Here is a 22758-nt window from a genome sequence, read left to right on the forward strand (position 1 = left end):
GGTTTAGTCACAGAGCAGGGTGCCAAGAATGAGTGGGCTCCAGGGAAATCAATCTAATCATTGTGTTTGTCCTGAGTCTCTCTTCACAGCTTTCGCAGAGGAATATTTAAAAATCTAAAGCAGTAGGAAAAAAATGGTTATTCATTTGCCTGCCGTCCAAAAGTTCAGTCGTTCCTGCTGTTTCCTAGTTAAACACGAACACAGTTAAATGGGAGAATTGATGGGTTGTAGATGTGCCCACATTTTTTTAAAGCACCTCAAGTTTTGTCATTGATATCCTGTATATATCTACCTGCATCAGCACCTCAGAGTGAGAATTTCAATTTTCAGTCAGTAATTAGTGATGTAGAAACAATAGGCACTCGTGTGAAAATGTTAGACCACTTTGTGCTTTAAGTAGGCATCTTAAACAACTTCTAAAAAGCCTCATGCATGTTACCATTTGTGGCTATGTGTTCCTTGTGTCTTACTATTTTAAATGAATTGCAAGTGTGGCCTATTAAAGCCATCACTTCAATTAGACAATCACTAATTTGCCTGTTTTGAAAAGTTACTGTGGTTTGATTTCGTATGCACAATAAATCAAAGCAACAGAAGCAGGGGGATGTTCTAATAAATCTGCACACGATTGCATATACTGGGGTCCATTCATCAAAAAATGTGGCGGATCTAAATACCGCCATCAATTAAATAATTAAAATAAGGGCGCTTTGATACAACCAGCATTTCTAACAGTGTGAGCGAGGCTCTTAAAATACGTGGTGCAAACCAAATAATTCCTGTAATTCTTATCTGATATACTGTATATTGCCATTTGTTATGCTTAAATGGAAAACTCACAGATTATGGTAAAGGTGAGTTTGATTTTTTAATGGTAAATTTGTTTGAAGCTGTTAGAGAAAAATATTTATCGAACACTCCTTCCAGATACTTCTATGCTATCCTTCCGGTCAACTTTGTAGAGTTACAAGAAGTCGACATTGAAAACATCAGTCACGGGGAAAGCAGTGATTGCTACTCAAATGCAAGCCAATGCGTCCGGCTTCTGGAAGTTAAAGAAAATAAATGGCAAACATTTAGAATGTTAAGTGTTTTTTTTTTATATATATATTTAAAAAAAGCACTCAGAATGGCTTTTCCAGCAAGGACTCAAACTCCCAGAAGCACCTCAGGTGTGTCGGGTGTGTTCCTTCAACAGGAAATGCAGCTTGGAAAAGAGTTCAAGGTGCTTTTGCCATTTTTTATTGTTTATAAATGCTATGAAAAATAACAATTAAAAATCAAACACATGTTTCACATAATGTGTGCCTCTTCCATATAGTAACATTTAAAATTAAGTTAAATTCCAGGATTTAAGTGTAATAGTTAAACAGCAGCAGTGAATAGATCTGCTGCTGTGCAGATCAATTGAATATATTGATTTACAAAAGTGTTTACCAGTAAATTTTAAGTTATGTCATTTGAAGGAATAGACATTTACCACAGGTTTAAAAAAAGAAAGCACTACTGTGCTTTTTAGAATGTGGCTTTTCTTAAAGCTGCAGCAATCACAGTCTTGTTCCGTTTCCCACTGAATATGATTATTTAATGTTTATCCCATTCTTTCATAGCTTAACCTTCTGTGCACTCTGCTTTATAAGAAATGAATTTGCTTACTGTACATCCCCCCTTGAAACCTGCTCACCGCAGCTGCATACCCAGATGTGAACCAGTACAGCAGCTGTATTCCTACTGCTATCACAGCTGTAGGAGGTTACCAACGATGTTTTCAAACCCTGCGATATTTCCAGCAGCCTTTTAAAAATATGTTTCACTTATTAAAAACTGAGTGAAGCGCTACACAATGGTACCGCATTTTAAATTTGTATTTTATACCATCTCACTTTTCAGCTTGCAGGGAGTCTTTTCAGAAGCAGACCCCGTAATTGAAAAATGAATTATTAACTGTGATGGTTTCGTAAGCATGGGAAGCAATGATCTAATCAAAAACAGCAATACCCCTATAAAAGTGTACCATAGCGAGTGGAATAAAGCATCATGGAAGCATGAGAACGCATAAGTAAGCATTGTAAAGCCTAGAAAGGTACAGCAACTTCAAAAAAGCATGGCAGACCATGTTAAACTGTATTAAATGCATAGTATAACCATGGGAACAAATTGCTATGTGCATTTACCATGGTAAACTGTTATAAGGGTACAAGTGATAGGGGACACATGTGAAAGGACATAAACAGTATGGGTATGTAGATGATATAAAGTGGACCTTTTAAATAAGCATACTGTGCTACAATGAGGAATAACATGGTTACAATATGTATTAACTTATTTACAAGATAAACTTATTTTCAGGCAGATACCTGCAGAAGAGATTCAAACCGTTCGATTGAACCTGTCACTGGGGTGACTAATAACCTCACATTAACAGCAGCAGCTCTCAGATAATACAGTTGTAAAGTGTGAGTCCACCCAAGGCGAATGGAAGACGTGCTGTTCTCAAATACATCCCTGTTTGAGAAGCCCTACAGGCTGATGTTAATGGGGTGCAGGTTGTTAGCTGTAACCCTGCAAGACTTTTGGCAGCTAGATCCTAACATGCAACTATGCCAACACATCCATAACCTAAACACTCATAGTCACAGAAATACACTTGAGCAGACATTGAAAAGGGCTTGTGGAAATGTCTAACAAGAAGCTATAGTTTTACTCCGTCATGCTGAGAGTGCAGACACTTGAGTCAAATCCATTTTCTTACCTCTTAGTAGCTCTGTAAATATTACAAGTTCACTTTGCTTGCTGGTAGATAATCACATTCTTTATGGTTTCTCTCCAACCTTTTTGGCTAAAAGAGCCATACCACCAACCGGTGAGTGTTTACAGAGCCAGAAAATGGCAAACACATAGTAGACAACGTATGACAGATTTGAATTGTTAATGGGATTGTGCATTGAAAACTATACAGGGAGAAACTGTCTGTATGGGTTTCTTAGAGTTTAATAATACGAGAAAAAAGTGTATATACTCTAAAGTTCATTAAAATAATATTTGGGTAGAGGTGAAATTGAGAGGTAAAAGCTAACCAACCGATTTTTTATCGTGATATTTAACGTGCAGCTGACACTAATAGGTTGTAATGGCGAATTTATTTGTATGGCTCATTTTTATTTTATTTGCTTTTTACCATCCAGGGAAGTCGGAAGTGAGCGTGCAGCTGGACCTTGAGGCTGAATTCCACTTCACTCACCTTATCATGACCTTTAAGGTAAGGTCGTGCCCACACTTGCCCTGTGACCCTAACCTTCCATTAATCAACCAATAACAAGCGCATTCCGCTTTGTCAAGATTAAAATAGAGCTTTTTCCCCATGGTCTTTGGTGAAACTGGGATTAATGGTTGAACTGGAGTTTTCAAACTCACCTAGCTACTGTACTGAACATTTTAAATGGGTACTTGTATGTACTCTGATAATTGTGTTTCTGACAGTCATCAAAAGCTGAACAGGATAAGGACCACTGCTAAATGGAGAGAACAAGAAAAAGTCATTGAGTGGATCAGAATCCGAACAAATGCCATAATCTACTTTAACCAGCCTTGAGCAAACTGATTTATAAATATTACCCTGTTTAACAAACCAAACAAGCTCCAGTGGTCCAGTTTGTCTGAACTTTTGCTCCAGTGTAATATAACTGTTGGTGTTTCGCAACTAGTAAAAAAAAACACTGAGATGCATGGATTCTGGGATGGGAGTACAATATAGATACATATTTTTTGCTCTCTCTTGATAGACATTCCGCCCTGCTGCCATGCTGATCGAGCGGTCTGCTGATTTCGGACGCACCTGGCAGGTGTATCGCTATTTTGCCCAGGACTGCGCGTCAGCTTTCCCTGGAGTCTCCACGGGTCCCCTTCGCAAGGTGGATGACATCCTCTGCGAGTCCCGTTACTCAGACATTGAGCCGTCTACAGAGGGAGAGGTGAGCAAAGAACTGAATGACTGTTGAGAAACTGGAGGGTGATTCCAGAACGAAATACAACCGGAAACGTTGATGAAGGATTTCATTACATTCTCCTGGTTATAATACCTGACACAGGTGGGATTACTTGGGATTACAGACTGCTTTTTAAGCATCAGTGCACCTGAGATTAAAATAAATACATATGTAGATGGTATTATTGATTTTATATATGTAAATTAACATATGAAATATGCATTTTTTCTGCTTGCTTTTTTGCATTTTAGGTTTTGTATTCTTCCACAAGGGGAATTCATTTTGTTTACATGATCTCCTTGTGTGTAAGGATATTTTCCAACTCACTGGCCATGAGGTTCAGCAGTCAAGGGGTTTGGGATGAGAAGGAATTTGTTGACTGTGTTTAATGGAATATACTTCACCTTCCAGTTCCTTTTTGAAAAGTCACCCATAGTAAAAGCATAATATAAAAGCATGGTAAAGCATATATAAGCATTGTAAAGCCCGGAGAGGTATGCAAAACTGTAGAACACCATAGGAAACTATGGTATAACCATGGAAAAAGCATGGGGAAACTGCAAAAAATAGTGTTCAGATGTCAGAAAGCCTGTTGTGATTCTCAACAGCACATACGAATCTTGTGATCTCCCTTGTGTTACAAGATTGCAACAACAGAATAAACAGCAGATGAAACGTGAGTGTTAACGCTTGTTTCTTGAACAGGTGATTTACAGAGTGCTGGACCCGGCCATTCACATTCAGGATCCCTACAGCCCTCCGATTCAGAGTAAGAAATCTCTTCTTTGTTCATTAATATCTTTTTTTTTTTTTTTTTTTTTTTTATAGTTTAAGGAATAAAGAATGGCGCCTCAGTTCTTTCATTGCTGTCTCTGTGAATGGCTTTCATTTTTGTCATGGGACAGAATTTAACAGGATTTTTTTTTTTTTTTCCTTAGCTGCTTTATAACATATGTGTGAAATCACTGCTGAGATGTGTTAATACTAGTTGTGTCACAGAGAGACATATTCAGCATCATTTTGAATACGAGCCAAAGAAACAGGTTGCTAAGGGATACTGAAAGAGGATACGCTGCAGTTCTCCTGGTTACCACTTTAAATATACACAAAGCGTGTACACCAATTTGCACAATTGGTTGTGAAAGAAAAACAAACATGTCCCTTTTTATAAGAGTTCCAAATAGTAAAAGCAAGTGTAATACTGAACAGTGAAAGCATGGTCCAGCATAGGTGAGCGTTGTAAAGCATTGAGGGTTATGGTATAATGTCCAGGCAGTGTTTGTGTGATTGGTTCAGGTCCTACTGAAATCAATTAACTCCTAGGAAAAAATGTGTGGTACTGTATAGCAGAACAGAAGCCCTGCTGCTGTAAATAGTGTGTGTGGAAATGTAAGGTTGGCAAGGGTGGGGTTAAATGTAACCCTGCCAGCAATCACAGGTGTGACCATTCCCCAATCAGGTAACTGGTGCTGTTTTGTGTTAGTCTGTTTAATAAAGTGGATGGTGATATGCAAAGGAATAGTGTCTGTCATTGTGATGCATCGTTAGGCCACCAGGGAGGAGGGTTCAATAATGTCAGCATTTAAGTAGAATTGAAAACAATTCAAAACAACAATGTTGTGCGAATTATGGATCACCCTGTGCATGCCTCGTTTGGTTATAGTAAATTTAACAGGTGTTTTTGTGCTTTAAAAATCAACAAAAAATGCTTATACAACATGCAGCCTTAATAACAAGCAACATTACCAAGCTCTCAGGAAGCAAACCAGAAATTAAAAAGGGGTTTCCGTATTTTTGTATTCATGTTTTCGGGCTGATATTTTCTTAAAGCTATGTTTAAAACTTGATGGTGTATGACACCTTTAAAACTGGAACAATCATGCTTAAAAAATGTGTGATTGAATGAGCTCTCAATGCATGTGCTATGTATACCCTGCATAGGGGAGAGGTATGTAGGTTCAGGCATTTTCAGGCAAAAATATTAGTGTGCAGTGCTCATCTAGGTTATTATAATTAGTGGTACTTTCCTTTTTTAATCTTTTTTTCATGACAAATCAGAATAGTAAAACCTGCCTTTGTCTGGAAAATGTATTATCTAGCTGAAACCCTGTAAAAACATTACTGGAGAAACAATACTGAGTATGATTAGAAGTGTGATGACAGATCGCAGCACAGTATATTTAACTTGTTGCCTTCAAAGCCCATAAAAGGCTTTCCAGTCAGTGTGGCCGATTGCCAAGATCAAGAGCTGTATTTTTCACTAGGGGCAAATTACCCATTTCTTTGTAAATGGAACAATGGAAAACCTTGCCTCTTAGGTTAAAGGAGCACAGTACGTTTGTCATAAGTACATGTTTCCAAGCTTGTAGTTCATTAGGAAGATTTGCAAGAGAAGACAGACTTTCCAATCTATCTATATAAGGTCATGTGGTAAAAAAAAAAAAAAAAAAAAACAAAATGTTTCAGTCTTCACATCAAGAAGACTAAATCACCATTGTGACCTTAATAGAGCACTCTGATTATACCAGGTACAGAACAGTGGTTCAGACATGATTCTGAGAACTCTAGTGAGACCACCAGGATATGACGACTGAAACAGAAAATGATATAAAGTACATTAGTTTCTCAGCTGTTCATTGTTATAACCTCTGGCCAAATCAATGACAGATCACACAGTACATTTTACTTTGTGTTTACGAACTATTCAGTCAAAGGCTGTGCAACATCTAGCTTTTCATGGAGTTCTGACCTCACGGTTCACTTTGGCTTTTGGTTCCAGCTATCTTATTACAGCTATGCCTTGCTAGAACACACTCAGTGGTTTAGTAACTAAAACACAACTTTCACATCTTCAGGCTTAACCAGTAGCCTTGCTGTCCAGTTAGGCAGTTGCACGTGTGAAATTAGCTCCTGGTTTGCTGCTTCTCTTATCTGTGGGTAAACTCCAGGGTGCTCAAGCACTGTTATAGTTGGCCAGCCTCCAGTTCCGTGTTCTATCAGAGAGTTGGCTCTAATCTGAGTGACTCCCCTCCGGCAGGAAAGCCATTTGTTTTGGCCTGCAAGGTTGCGAGGGCCAGGGGAAGGCTGTAACCTCTGCTAATGTTTTGAAAACAAAGTTACATGGATGTTTGTTTTTGTGGCTTTGTTGTATCAGCAAATACAGCTTAAAGACGCATTTATAAATCTTATCAATGGTTTTAACATGTTATAAACTTTACATAAATATTCAGGTTATGTATGAATCCGGCAACATGTTGCAAAAAACACTTTAGGAGTCTCCTTCAGTTTCTAATTGCAAAAACCCTCATTAGTCTTGAATTTTAAACATTAGTGAATGCTGCCAGGTTTTATTCCATAATGTTCAAACACCATTACCCAAACCTGGGAACGAGAACAAAGTTCGCAAAGCTTATAACTATTGCTGGAACTCTGTAAAAAGGGTGCCGTGCTATGTTTGCACAATAATCTTGCAGTTTAAATGGAATCCACGCTATAGCACAATAACATTTACTTAACCATGCTACATTACCAGTTTACCATGCTACACAATCATCTTGCAGTGTACCGTAATCTTAGTTAAAAGGATCCAAAATTGTTCTCTTAAACATAGTTTACCATGTTTAATTTGTCACGCTTTACAGCACTCATACATATTTTTATATACTCCTCTGCAATAGTTCATAGAGTTGAAACAATAACCAATTATTGTGCTATTATCAATAATCTGTTTGGTCTTGATTATGTATTGTACTGAACCATTCTTCTTGTTAAGAGTTTGATTGCGATAATCATGTTTCTTACAGTCATCCAAAGATAAAGGGTCAGCAAAACTGCTGCTGAGGTGTTTTGTTCTTTGCTTTCAGGGGTGTTAAGTGCCATGTAATTAAAAGGGGGTATCAGAAAATTGCTTTATAATCAGCACCCCCTCAATTTTGTACAATGAAATGGCTTGAAAAGAACAAAATGAGAGCATGAGAGACTAAGAACTACAAACTAGGGAAAACATCACAACAAATGGCATTTAAGATGATTATCAATGTCATTTGTAGCTACACATATAGGTAGCATCTGGTGTATGTGGATGCAGTCTTGGAAAGATACCATTGAACACGCAGCACTGCAGGACCGTGGCCCTTTAACTGTATTAATCTCACTGTGTGAAATCTGACTTATTAAACGCTGATTAACATCCCTGCATGCAATAATAATACAGTAGAAAGATGGTTCAGTAGAGCGGGTTGACAAGTTAAAAGTGAGATTCAGATCATTAGACCCCAGTGGGAATTTTCTTTTTCGGTTTAAAAAAAAAAAAGTTTTCTTTTAACTAGTGCCTGTAATGTTTGTAACAGTTTGTTGTCTGCTTGAAAATGGGTCACAAATCTCAATATACTGGTTGTCAATAATAATAATAATAATAATAATAATAATAATAATAATATAGAGTGCACTGCATTGTTTCAGACCTGCTAAAGATCACCAATCTGCGGGTGAACTTTACCAAGCTGCACACCCTGGGGGATAACCTGCTGGACTCGCGCGCGGAGATCAAGGAGAAATATTACTACGCCGTGTACGAGCTGGTGGTGCGCGGGAACTGCTTCTGCTACGGGCACGCCTCCGAGTGCGCCCCCATCTCCGGCATCCGAGGTGACATCGAGGGCATGGTGAGAGGGCAGGGATGTTACCCCTGGTGCTTGCTATATTGCCAACGATATAAACCTCAGCTTTTTTTGGATGACACGACGTGTACTTTATAGTGTGGGTGTATATATATATATATTATATATATATATATTATATATATATATATATATTTTGTACAAAGATATAAGATTTTTAATAAAATATTCTCATGTTTTATCACTGACGTATGACTGAACTGTTTCAGGAGTAGTAAGATGATAATGGGCTAGAGGCTTTGGTTTGGCATGGGTACAGATCCTCCATTGCCTTCATCCTGCGACCGTGATCAAGTTCAAGGGAGAATTCACCAAGACCCACTACTGACACAGTCAGGGGTGTATTGAAAATAAGTTTTTAATCTTTAATCTAGTAAAGAAGGCCCTCATAGATGCTTAAGTCGATTAATAATCGCACAGATATTTGCGTTAAATGGAGTTTATTGCATTATAGCCAGATGCATCTCAAAACGTGTATAGGAGTCCAGGAGTGTCCCTTATAAAAGTTTCCGACTGTAAAAACATAGCAAAGTGTAACAAAGCTTTAGTGAAAGCATGGTAAAGTATACGTAGGCATTGTAAAGCAGTGAGGTATGGCAAAGCAAATAAAAAAGAGAAACCATGGAAACCTATGGCAATTGAATAGTAAAACCATGGGAAAATCATGGGAAGACTACACATTACTGTGCAAAATTTGTAAACTTTTATATTGGTTATGATACAAATTTGGTGAAGATTGGCTGGACACGATTGGCACATAAGGATCCCCAATAAAAAAAAAAATTGTACAGTATTGTAAAATAACTATAAAATGTATGTCTATGGAACTACATGTAATTAATGTTATTTCAATAGAAAATACTGTAATTGAGTTGCATATTGAATATGAATAGTAATGCAATTGCACTAAGTTTCCATGCCTGTTTTGACAGTGGTTAAACGTCTGTATTTTGACTGGCGTTCAAACTCTTGCAGGTTCACGGCAGGTGTGTTTGCAAACACAACACTCAGGGCTTGAACTGTGAGCAGTGTGATGATTTCTACAATGACAAGCCCTGGAGACCGGCTGAAGGGAGGAACACCAATGCCTGCAAGAGTAAGTGCAGCACGTCAATGAGAAACGAGAAGTACATGAGAAATTCATTGATTGTGCGTCATGAAAACATCCCAGCCTGTTCAGATGGGGGCCATTCCTTGGTTGTTTCACAAAGCAGTCGAGAACCTGAGTTAGGCTGAATGAGTGGAAAATGAGTTAGACCTAAGGGTAGCCGAAAAGAGCAGAGCTCTGGCATATTTACCATGGTTCAGAGTTGTGTTTTGGTGGGAGTCCCTCCATCTGAACTTACTTTAAGTTTATCCATAACTTTAAAACACCCAGTCATAAGATAAACATTAATTCTCAAATGAAAAATAGTCAAATGTAACAAATATTACATGTTTATTAGTGTTTCTTGTGTTATACACCTAATACTGAAACCTCAAGTTAACAAACTCTATTTAAAACCCCAATATAAAATATATTTTATATTGGGGTTTTAAAACCTTGGACCAGGGGTGGTCCAAGTTTGCCCTTACACTCCTGTTCTTTTGCTTCAGCTCCATTCTAAATTGTTTAGTTGAACCAATTAAACCTCCATCCAGACCCTGAAGTAGTTAATTATCTAATTTAAACCTGGAATGGAATGGCCCTCCAGGACTGTGATTGGTCATCCCTGATTTATACTGCACCTTGGATCTTTTCCATCAGCATTGAAATATCACCCACAATGCTCCCTTTGTGTAAACACAGCCAAAGACTAGGCTACTTCATATAGCATTGAAAATACAGTGAAGTTCTGGGGCTGTGGTGTACTGTGCTGCTGGTGAGTGAGATACTGTGTCATTGTGTTTCTGAATGTGTTCTTGGCTCTCCCAGAATGCAACTGTAATAGCCATTCCAACCACTGTCACTTCGACATGGCAGTGTTCCTGGCAACTGGGAACACGAGCGGGGGCGTCTGTGACGACTGCCTGCACAACACCATGGGTCGCAGCTGTGAGATGTGCAAACCTTTCTACTTCCAGGACCCCAGCCGCGATATCAGAGACCCGTCCGTCTGTGTGGGTGAGTGGAATCATGCTGTCCCTGGAAGAAAGTCTTGTGCTTCTGAAAGATGCTAGATTTTCATCCTGATTCTTAATGAGGTTGGCAAGAAACCATTTAGTTCAGTACCCAGTAACACATCTTGTTTGGCTCTGTAAAGACCAAATTGTTTGTTAAAAGAACGAGTCTTGTGAATAATTGTTGGGCTGTAGCCACCATTGAAAAAAAGGAAATTAAAATGTGATAAATTAATTTATAAGGTAGAATGACTAATATTTGTTCATGTGCTGGTGTATAGAACTTCCTTAGGATGGTTTCAATAAAAATACAGAGCTGTTAATTTTCCAGCTGTATGACTGTTCAATCAAATTCAGAGACCCAATTCAATTTGCTTTTTGCTGGAGAAAAAAGAAGGGAAATATCCATTCTTGACATACATAATTAATGGATAAAAAAATGATTTGGATTTGCTCTGTTTACCACATACACCCCTGCAATAGTTTCAATGTTCAAAAAACTCCTAATTGTAAACACAACCCCTCTGGACAATTTGACTGAATCTCGCCACTGCATATGGAAATAACACAATCATTCATATTTTTAATGATTCAGAAAAAGACCAATTTAAGGCCCAATGTTCTGTGGTGCCTCTAACATTCTACTGTGTCAATAAAACCTTGGTTGAAAACACTAATATCACTATATTTGATTAATTCAAGTTTGCAGTCCATTAAACCCTTGTCAACCGTTTCAGAGAGATTTTGAAGTGTATTACTATTTCCAAAGCTCTGTTTAAACTAAGACAATAAATACAGTCCTTAAAAAGGTTTTGGGAATTGAGCATGTTTGCCCTAGAACAGTGAATGACTCCGGTACTGATTTTGATTTTTATTCATTATCCCGATTCAGCATTTGTAATCGCCCTGTTTGTCTGTATGATTCTCTGTCTGTCCCTGATTGTAACCATCCTGCTCCCCAGCCTGTGATTGTGACCCAGACGGCTCTTTGAACGGAGGGATCTGTGACGGGCATGACGACCCCTCTCAGGGCATGATCGCTGGGCAGTGCCGCTGCAAGGACCATGTGGAGGGCCCACGCTGCGACAAGTGCAAATCTGGATACTTCGGGCTGAGCACCAACAACCCCAAGGGCTGCCAGCGTAAGTACAGCTTGGTTTGACACAGACTAGACTATAAACTGCATGCTGTACGTCCACTCTTAATGCCTCCATTGGTCTCTGACCCCCAGCCTGCCAGTGTGACCCCCGTGGCACTGTGAGCAATGGCCCCCAGTGTGACACCATCAGTGGAGACTGCTTCTGTAAGCGCCTGGTGACCGGTCACAGCTGCAGCCAGTGCCTTGTGAGTCATCTTTCATTCGCTTATATTCACAAAGCATCAGTGTGACTGTAAGTGCAGTTCAAAGCCTTACCAGGCATGTCTGTGTGTCATATACACTATACAGACCGTACTAGAGCTGAGTTCTTGTTATATGGGAGTTGCATGGGCAATTTATTAGCAAAGCCCATGTTTTAAGGAGCTGACCCGCAAAAAGTGTTCCAGTTAATGTTTGTAAATCCCTTTTCCCCCCCAAGAAGACCAGAAACACTATCCAGGAATACTCATTTGATGCTGGGCTCTTTGCCCACACAGTACAGTACAGTGAAAACATGTCACACTTTTGTTATTTCTACCTTGAGAACCGCTTGTCCAACTGTGAGGAAATCTGCTATGGGCATCCTGTATCAGAACAGGTTCTGGTCTCATGGTTGTTTGTTAAGCAGCAACAAAGAAAATCACAAAGTCACTTTGTTTTACAATCCATATCTAAGACCAGACAATTGTGTGATCTGCATGTTTTAACTATGCTCTTTTCCTAGCCAGAGCACTGGGCCCTGAGTCATGATCTACATGGTTGCCGAGCATGTGACTGCGATGTGGGAGGAGCTAGTGACAACCAGTGAGTACAGTATGCCTCCCTTGGGTTTACACTGTAGGGTTACATGCAGTTTGCAAGTTTATATTACAGAAAGGTTTGACCCATTTTTATTTGGAAATGCTATTTTTAAAAGTTTGTATCATCTTGCTTGCATTAATCTTAACATAGTTCTTAGATTAAGTATTTTCATAGGCTTTGTAACTAGGGGTAGAACAACTGTTAATTTGAGTAAAAAAGTTGAGTAAATATAATCAAATAGTTACTACTGTTAAATACTATATTAATAAATCATGTCTTTAATCATGCCTGGTGCTCTGTTTGTGAAGATTTGTAACACTTTGCTGTTTGTGCACTGTATTTTAAAACTGCTTGGATTTTTTTAAAAACTTTTTATTAATGTTATAAAATGCGATTTACATGTTAATTGATTGCAACCGCAACTACACTTTCAGCAGGGGATTCATCACATACCTTGTTTGAGAAAAAAATATTCACACTTAAAGAAAGGTGCAGTCCCTCTCAGGCAGTTGCGAGCCTGGGTTGTTTGCTGATATGCTGTAATATACAGTTGGAATAGAGCTTGTGTGTTTCTAGGGTTGCCAGTCTGATACCCTTTCATAGGCACTTAATTGCACTCTGAAAGACTCACTCTCCTCTGTTCCCCAGGTGCTCCATGGAGACGGGGCAATGCCGGTGTCGCACGCACATGGTGGGCCGGCAGTGTAGCCAGGCGGAGTCTGGATATTATTTCATGGCTCTGGACCACTACACCTATGAGGCTGAGCTTGCTCGACTGGGGCAGGTAAGACTGGGGGGGGGGGGGCACCGCAAGAAATCTATCACACTAAATAAAGCAGGAACACTTTTTAAGAAGTGAATTTTGTTCCTCAGACTTGACTCTTACATTACCAACAATTGATCAGTGTAGTACGTTCATGTGTTTCTTCTGCACAGTATCCTGCCTTTGTTTCAGTTACTGGCTGTGAGAAGTCGACCCTCTTCGGAAGGGATTTCCCAGGGTGTGTTGCACTGACTCTCCCATGAGTAAGGGAGGCACCTCACTGTAGTACAGAGGCCCCTGCTGGCAGGGCTGGCTTTTGACCTCCAGGGACAATTGGTTTGGCAAAAGAATTAGAGGACGCCCACTGGCTTGAATTTAGGTAGTTCCTATACAGAACTTTGTACCTCTTCTTGCTTCCCCAGGGCTGTGCAGTGGTGGTGAGGGAGCCCCAACCCAACCGCCCCCCCACCTGGACTGGCACCGGCTTCGCACGTGTCCCAGAAGGAGGCAATCTGGAGTTCCAGATCAACAACATTCCCTATTCCATGGAGTACGATGTTCTGATCCGATATGAGCCACAGGTACCACAGCTCACCCACTTACATTAGCATTCACTCTAGTAATGATGAGCACATTTTGATTTAATTCATCAACAGAGGCTTTAAAAAAACAATTCTTAAAAAGTTTTCTTTATAACAGTTGTATGAATAGGGTCCTGTATGTTAATCCCAATTATGGGTACTGTCCAATAACAGGTTGTTTTAACCTCTTGTGTTATGTCAGAAACTAGTAATGATACATTCTTATTCCACTTTTAACCAATTTTTGCACATATCCCATTTTACTTCTTGTTTCCAAGCTATTATAGGCCACCACAGGTGCCATTTCCCCTATATCTATTTTTTGAGTATCTGCCTCTGCTCTAATGTAACTTTTTTCCTGTCAGTTCCCTGAAGAGTGGGAGAAGGTGCGAGTCTCGGTTATCCGGCCCGGTGCGATCCCGACCAGCAGCCCGTGTGGAAACACCATCCCTGCTGACGATCTGCTGATGGTCTCCTTGCCTCCCTTGTCCAGGTAAGTAAGGCCCATCAGAAGCAAGCGCATTCAGAATGTCAAAGGTTATCATACATTCTGAGGAACAGCTCTCAGTGGTCTCCAGTGTCTTACAATTTTGTTTAAGGGTGTTTAGAGAGTGTGACTGTCAAATTTGATTCCCTGTGAGCAAACACTGTGATTGTGTATCCTGTCAGTCTAACTTGTAAAGCACAGGACGCATAGTCACATAGACAAAATTAATCAGAAAACCAAATTCAACACGGCAAAGAAACCGTGAGAATCTACTGTTGGAGCAAACTTTTCTTGAGAAATTCAGAATACTAAATTGCTTTTATTTTTCAGGAAACCTGAATTAATAGCAGCACTGAGAAAATAATTCAATTAAGTTTTGTTTCTGAGGAAAAAAATGTCATTTATAAAGTGGGAACATTAAGTAAACGTGGAGCTTCAGGAGCTTTTTTCTATGTCTTTATGAGGTTATGTATTAGTGGTATTCACAACCATTTGTTTTGCATTCTGAGTAGATATAATGGTGCAAGTCTCTCATTACCTGCTGCCCTAGTGCGCCCCCACCTGGGCACTGTACATCATTACAAGTCTATCTCCCCCCGTCCACCCCACAGGTACGTGGTTCTTCCCCAGCCTGTGTGTCTGGAGCTCGGAGTCAGTTACACCATCCGCATGGAGTTCCCTCAGTACATCTCCAGGGAGAGAGTCCCCAACGCCAACATCCTCATTGACTCGGTGAGACCCAACACAACAGGAAAAACAGCAATATGTAGCACACCCTTTCTGCCGGCTGCCCCTCACAATACTGATTCATGTGTTGTGACATGTATTCTGTAAAATCTAAGTGTCAGTTTCAGTAACAATGGACAATACAGTAGATCTGACACAGTGGAGGTCAGTTGGCAGGTACTTATCCAATGATGTATAAACTACACATATTTTACGGCAGAGTCTGAAAATGAATGCTGTGTTGCTTTTCTGGAGAGCAGACTTTTCTCCTCTGAATTCATTTGAGATTGTAATCATTAGGTATTGGTCTTGTATCCTATCAGAACAATACACAACAGACTTCTAATGGTGAATCAGTGGCCATCCTGCCTACACCCCATTGACAGTGTTATGGCAGGTGATTTCACTCTTTTTTCAGCCTATATTGATTACTAATTTTTAGACTGGTTTCTCACCTCGAGTTGAGAATTGCAGTACGAGTCGCACAGACACAAACTTGTGTTTGTGTGACACACTACAGGTAGATGGGTTATCTCAAATACGTACGTTAAACTAATCATGTTTTTCAGAATCACCTCTGTGATAAACAGTGATCTTAAGCAGACACAGCAATAGAGAATGATAGAGGAACACACAAATGAGATTTAAAAAGGCATGGCATTAAATACTGTGTCAATGTACGTGATATAAATTATCCCTTCAATGCTAAGGGCCTTTTAATATTCATAGCTATGAAACACTCAATAGTGGTGAACTTACAAATACTAAAATAAACTTATATTCAATGACAAACGTTTCAACTAGAATTATTTGTCAGTGTCTTCTATTCTAAGCATTGTCATTTAATTTTAAGTTCCCTTTAGTATTTCCAAGTTCCTTGTAAGAAATCTCTTTGGGGGTAATTGGTAAAGACTTTAAACTGAGTCCTAATTTGTAGATAAAGTTCTGAGGTTTAGAACTGTCTATAATCTTAGCAAGAAATTTCTTAAAAGCATATTTGACTTTACTCCAGTACCCATGTGGGAAACCAGTGCTGATGTCAATGATTTAATGACAGTTTGGTTAATCTCAGTTTGTACATGTAGTTTCCGTTCAATTTAGCATCATGTTTTTAACGTACAGCTTTTATGTGACGAGCACACAATCTACACTGGGCTTTCTTCTCCAAATCGTCATTGGCGCAATTTTTTCATAAAGGAAAACCTCATCAGATAAAGTTACCAAAAGTGAAATAATACAACTCAGAAATTTAAGGGGCTTGTACGTGTTACAGAACCCCCTGCAGTGTTTCTAAGAAACACATTACCTTTGCTTTATCCCATGTTAAAAATCAGTTCAGTGTCTTCTCTAGACTCCGTGTCAGAGAAGCCACTGTCATTTCTGCACAGGAGACTCTCATTAATCCAAAGCAGCTGAAGCCTGGCTGTTCAGATTACTGAGTTGTTCATCATACTGATTGTAATTTGACTTCCATGGTTCAGAGTATGTGACTTTAAGTGAATGTGTGCTCCATAATTGAAAAGGTCTGATTAGTTTATTAGCCACACATATGGTACGGAGTTGAGGGAGAATCCTGCATTTCATACAGGTGTTCCAGGGCTCAATGCAACCTGTGTCCAAGAGTTCAGTTGGCAGAGCAATTTGAGTGTCTCGTCAGTAACTAATGGCCTGTTGCTGTTCATGCCTCCCTCCTTTAGATGGCGCTGCTCCCCCGGTACTCCTCTTTGGAGATGTTTATCGGCGGCGACCCTGTCTCCATGAACCGGAAGGAGAGCTACGAGCGCTACCATTGCCATGACAACAACAAGGGTGTGATCAGGCCGCAGCCTACTGATATCTGTGCTAAACTAATCAGCAGCCTGTCTGCCACCATCCACAACGGAGCTCTGCGTGAGTACATCTCAACTCCACCAGCAGGGGTCACTTGCACTGCACCCTGGATCTCACCTCCAATGTATTGGGGGGAGGGAATATATTGTGTTGAAGTTCTGAACTGTCACACTTTGACATTTCTACAATAACTAAATAAATGAATAATGAGCTATGAACAATGTGTCTATTTACACATCTCAGTAAACCATAATACACAAATGAGTCCATAGAAAAGTTAATGGCAGAATTAGCCAGTGTTGGTTTCTGTTAATGTCTGCTGCTATGTTCGCTTGCTGGTTGACAGTGTCATTCTGTTATAGCACCATGCCTTGTCTCCCCTCCAGCTTGTCAGTGTGACCCTCAGGGCTCCGTCAGCTCGGAGTGTAACCCCAACGGAGGGCAGTGCCGCTGCCGCCCCAACGTGTTCGGCCGTCGCTGTGACCAGTGTGTGCCGGGGACCTACGGCTTCGGGCCTGGTGGATGCAAACGTGAGCTCTGGTTCCACCTGCAAAGAAACTAAGTCAATCAGACAAATGTTTCAGTGAAAAGTTTATAGCCTTCTCTTCGTATTGTTTGTATGCAATTATTAGTTTGACCCTGTGTGATGTTTTGTGTATGTCATGGTAATAAAGGTGTTAACACCAGTTTCATTGATTAATTTCAGTCCAGGTCATACAATACTGGCCTCCCTAAATCCCCCTACCCTGATTATTTCTTAAAATAATTAGGCTTCAATGTTTTTTAGCAATTCTCAGGGCCACAAAATCCCAAATACAAATATCTTTACATAAATAACTTAGATCTCCATTGACAACCCTATAAGTGGCAATGCTACTCACTGTCTGATGATGTCTACTTTGCTTCCCCAGCGTGCGAGTGCAGTCTGGAGGGGTCTCAGACCCGATTCTGTGAGCCGCTCAGCGGTCAGTGTCCATGCAGCCCGGGAGCCTTCGGCCTGCGTTGTGACCGCTGTCAGCCTGGACACTGGGGCTTCCCCAATTGCCGTCTGTGCCAGTGCAACAGCCACGCTGAGGAGTGTGACCAGAGGACTGGAGCCTGTCTGACCTGCCGGGACAATACATCCGGGGACAAGTGCGAGAGGTGAGCTAGTCGGCTAGTCTGACAGTGTACAGTATGTTAAACAGGACCCTGTAAAAATTAACTTACAAAGCCTCTTCATAAAACCTGCAGGGCAGTTATAGGGAATGGTTATTTTAATACAGCGCTCCCTCTTTATTTCATAATCTGATAACAGTAAGTTAGTGACAGACCCTTATATAGTACTTATAGAATTTACTGTTAAATTTATGCCCATTGCGTGATGTAGGATTATGCATATTGCCATCTAGTGAAATAAATGCATATTCATTTGTGCAGGTGTATCAGCGGTTACTATGGAAACCCTGTGCTGGGTTCAGGAGAGCAGTGTCGCCCCTGTCCATGCCCTGATGGGCCCAATAGCGGTCGCCATTTTGCTTCCTCATGTCACCAGGACAATCAAAACAGGCAGCTCGTCTGTAACTGCAACCAGGGGTACACAGGTAAGCTCAGCTCCATTAATACTCCAGCACATGAATCCCCCAGTGTGTCAAAAAGAATAAATGGCCTTATTATCAGGGAAGTCTCTGTACTCGATTGGAAAAACTGCTGGGGATAGCTCACGCATTGACTCTAGGCTAGGGAGGCAATTTCTCCAGGGATTGTTTCTCCTCATCACGCTTGGTTAGCTCAAGCGGACACCTCCAGGGCTGGCCTTTGTACCCCACAGGCTGGTAGCTCGCCGATATCCCCTCACCGACATCCTCTCACGAGTTCCTGAGTGTGAAGAGGCAGTCTGCTTGGTTGTGGGATTGGAAAGATGTCCAGTGGCCTTCAGGCCTCTGTTGTGGGGAGTTGCTGCAGTGAGGGAAAGTAATTGGGTGTTAAATTGGGAAGAAATGTGGACAAAATAATTTTGGCACTCTTAAAATTAAATTAAATAAAAAAAGTCTGAAAAACGTGTGATTGAATGTTACCAGGGTAATAAAGTGGTGCTGTATTTTAGGTGTAGACATTGCTGGCTTTGTTACCATTAAATTATAAAGAGAAGTATTTTTTTCTGATACTGTATACACTTATTTTTTATGGTGACATTGAGTGGGTGGGCTCGATAAGGTCAAGTCCATGCAAGAAGGAGCGAGTTTGTGATTATTAGGTTTGTATTGACTCTTACCATTTCCCCCTTACCACACACTCTATAGGAATGGTTAAGCGATCAAAAGGAAGCTTCCAGCGTAAGTATCTGAGACCTCCACTCACACTGCATGGCTTTAAAGACACCCTGCAAAGCTGAGGCAGGCAGCACATAGGAACACAGTGCTTCAACTCTCGCTTGGGCAAGCACTCCCACTTTATGATAAGCTGCAATCCAGTCTATAGTCAAAAGCATCAAGCCCCACTCCGCCAATCAGAGGTTTACTAATACAGTAAACCGTCGCATATCTGACTGACCAGAGTAAGGGCGGATATTTAAAAAAGTCAGATGAATGAGTCCTGTTTTAAATACAATCATACACAGATGTAACAATTACTATATTCACACAATTATTGTTTTGAGATTCAGCTTTTATTAGGGAGCTCCCCTAAATCCCTTGTTTAGAAAGATACAGGGTATAAATGCTTGTGACAGAGTAACCGTCTGCCGTTTGGGTGCCGCTGAGTGACAGGCAGGATATTGAGACGGAGCTCGAAGTTGATACGCCCCCCCGCAGGTGAACAGGATTTATTTACATAGCAACACACTGAACAGCTCACATGACACTACCATCAATGGTAGCGCACAGAGTTCATACAACACAGCGTACAAAAACTTTGATAGGATCTACAGTATCTGAGCTAATCTGCTGTGTTCGGGTGAATATGTGACAGATTACTGTAGGTAATAGGGTTACTAAGTATTCAATAAAAAAAAAATCACTTTTCAACCACTAGGTCTGCTTTTGAAAAGACTGCATTTTTTAACCAATGTGGTTTAAAAAAGGACCATAAGGAATGTCCCAACTGCATATGTGAATTAATAAATGGAAAATCTCCATATATAATCACAGTTACAGAGCAGGTAGAAATTATAGTTGAACACTCCTAGTTGTAATTTATAAACTACCTCGCTTTAGAAATTCGGCTTTTAGTCAATGAGTCATTTTAACATTGTTAAGTAAGCCTGAGTAAATAATGTTCTGAACAGAAACGGCAATAGAAGATTATACAAAACCAAATCACTGGATATTCAACAGGTGTAAAATTAAAAACTTTGAAAATGCATATGGGGTGAATGAAAAATTGATAGTATTAAGGTGGTATTGCTAGATTATGGTCGAAGGAAGCTTTACAGTACCACCTTAAATCTTTCTGCTATCATCGAATGCTACCTAACAGGAGCACAGAGCTGACATAGTATCATTTTAAGAACACTGGCCATTTTTGTTTACTTCCTGCAAAAATAAATAAGTAATAAGAAAATAAACAGATAATGTAAAAAAAAAAAAAAAAAAAAAGGAAGCAAACCTTTTTAAGCATTCTGTTTATTTGGAGTGTCCAGCTGACAGGGAGATTGTGGAATGAGTTTTTCTATTAGCTTGTCGCTCCAGGTGTGAGTGCCTGCATAGGAGCTGAAAGCATAATCACCCAATAATGCTTTCTGGACCCTGTGTGGTTTATTTCTAGGTGATAACAAGTAGTGGTTTTTATTTTATTTTATTGGCTTTTTAATACACTTGAAGCTGATGCTGTTGGTAGATAGGAAACACGAACACAATGTAATGTTTTTTTTTGTTTGTTTTGTTTTTTATCATCCATGTATCAGACAATGTTAGGTTTAATAATTTAATAAATTGTCATAATAACACCAATTTACCCCTTAGGTTATCACTGATATTATAACCATCTCAGATAGCCTCACAGACCCAGATAAGCACTAACCCTGGACTACCTAATGTTACCTTGGGAATATATACAGTTTGTCTTGTAAAATGACCAATCACATTGTCTTTTACGCAACTTGACTAGAATATACTTGTTGCCTTCTAAGCTTTTCCCTTTACCCCACTAGGCCCCCGTTGTGATGAGTGTGCCCCTGGTTTCTATGGTAACCCCTTGCAGCCTGGAGGCCGCTGTCAGCCCTGCCAGTGTAACAACAACATTGATATCTCTGACATGAACGCATGTGACCGACGCACAGGGCAGTGCAAGAAGTGCCTCTACAATACAGAGGGGCCTGACTGCGGGCTCTGTCGTCCTGGTTACTATGGAGACGCGACCAGACGCAACTGCAGGAGTAAGTACAGCTGCCTGTTCTGTTCAGTAATAGACCTTACAATAATTGATTCTGACTTTAAGTGTTTTAAAATAAAATATCGAACAGAACGAAATTTCAATGTACCATTTGTAATTCAGTAATATGAGAGATTTGGTCAGGGGTCTGAATACTTTTGCAAGCCACTATGTATGTGTGTGTGTGTGTGTGTGTGTGTGTGTGTGTGTGTGTGTGTGTGTGTGTGTGTGTGAGAGAGAGAGAGAGAGAGAGAGAGAGAGAGAGAGAGATCCTGATTCAAAAACCTTGCAGTATGTGTTGATCATGTCGGTCTCGTCACGCTACATGGTGAACACGATAGCTGGTTTGATTTTGCACTTATCTTTACCAAACTTCACTCCTAGCCTCCTAAAGAGGTTTCAGATTGCATTTGGCTATAGTCTGATAAACTTACAAAGGTTTTCCAAAACATTATAAAGCATGGAGAGGTATGGAAAAGTATATTAAAAACATGACAAACTATGGTAAATGCTTAGTAAAAGCATGGTAAAACTGAAAAAATATTGTGCAAATTTACCATGGTACACTTTTATAAGGGTTAAAACGCTGTTATTTGTTAAAGAAACAAGTAGCTAACAGTGCATAAGCAAGTAATGAGACACCTCTTGGTTCTGAGTGTTGTATGTTTAACACAGCAGTATGGGTTGTTGCTAGTCGTCTCCCCTCAGCTAACACGTGCTTGTTTGGTTTTCAGAATGCACGTGTAACTTCCTGGGCACTGACCGCAGTCAGTGCAGCTCTCGTGATCAATGTGAGTGTGACCGCAGTAGTGGGCAGTGCCAGTGTCTGCCCAATGTCACTGGCCAAAACTGTGACCACTGCGTGGCCAACTACTGGAATCTGGGCAGTGGGAATGGTTGTGATCCCTGTGGCTGTGACCCCAACAATGCTGTCAGCCCCACCTGCAATGAGGTAAGACTGAACCCATTCGAACAAGAATACAGAGCTTGAAACTAACACTAGCCCTGCACCCAGTCCAGGGTTTCAGAACTAACCCTTTAGTTATTGAAACAAGCTGGTGCCAGGAGTTTTAACAAGAATCACAGCATTAATTAGTCACAACTGAGTCTGTAGGTTTCCTAATTTGAGTGATTCAGGAGCTGTCAGGGATGAACAACGTATTTAACCCCGGGCTCCTGAATAATTTACTTAATTGAATATATGATTGAATGTATGATTTTTTTTTTTTTCTCTGTAACCGTATGAAGTTGTAACAGCTAAGACACTTTTTTTTTTAAAGAAACAATTAACTATTGTCCTTTTTTACGGTATCCAGT

The 22758-nt window shown here is 40.2% G+C and overlaps 1 protein-coding gene across 2 annotated transcripts in view; it reads left to right on the forward strand.

Annotated features, from left to right (window-relative positions):
• Positions 1-22758, forward strand: part of LOC121298065 (laminin subunit beta-2-like) — a 53556-nt gene that overhangs the window by 21181 nt on the left and 9617 nt on the right. The window contains exons 5-24 of one of the 2 annotated variants that reach the window (XM_041224845.1): positions 3186-3259; positions 3783-3971; positions 4692-4755; positions 8448-8650; positions 9641-9761; positions 10581-10769; positions 11728-11907; positions 11997-12109; positions 12628-12707; positions 13353-13488; positions 13890-14048; positions 14414-14541; positions 15147-15267; positions 16959-17151; positions 17478-17621; positions 18003-18234; positions 18511-18674; positions 19374-19406; positions 21221-21445; positions 22176-22393. In XM_041224845.1, the coding sequence (XP_041080779.1) occupies positions 3186-3259; positions 3783-3971; positions 4692-4755; positions 8448-8650; positions 9641-9761; positions 10581-10769; positions 11728-11907; positions 11997-12109; positions 12628-12707; positions 13353-13488; positions 13890-14048; positions 14414-14541; positions 15147-15267; positions 16959-17151; positions 17478-17621; positions 18003-18234; positions 18511-18674; positions 19374-19406; positions 21221-21445; positions 22176-22393 (2966 nt within the window). The remainder of the gene's footprint in view (positions 1-3185; positions 3260-3782; positions 3972-4691; positions 4756-8447; positions 8651-9640; positions 9762-10580; positions 10770-11727; positions 11908-11996; positions 12110-12627; positions 12708-13352; positions 13489-13889; positions 14049-14413; positions 14542-15146; positions 15268-16958; positions 17152-17477; positions 17622-18002; positions 18235-18510; positions 18675-19373; positions 19407-21220; positions 21446-22175; positions 22394-22758) is intronic. The other variant, XM_041224846.1, reaches the window with a different exon arrangement.

The sequence above is a fragment of the Polyodon spathula genome, chromosome 23 (assembly GCF_017654505.1).
Source record: "Polyodon spathula isolate WHYD16114869_AA chromosome 23, ASM1765450v1, whole genome shotgun sequence".
NCBI classification, from domain to species: Eukaryota; Metazoa; Chordata; class Actinopteri; order Acipenseriformes; family Polyodontidae; genus Polyodon; species Polyodon spathula.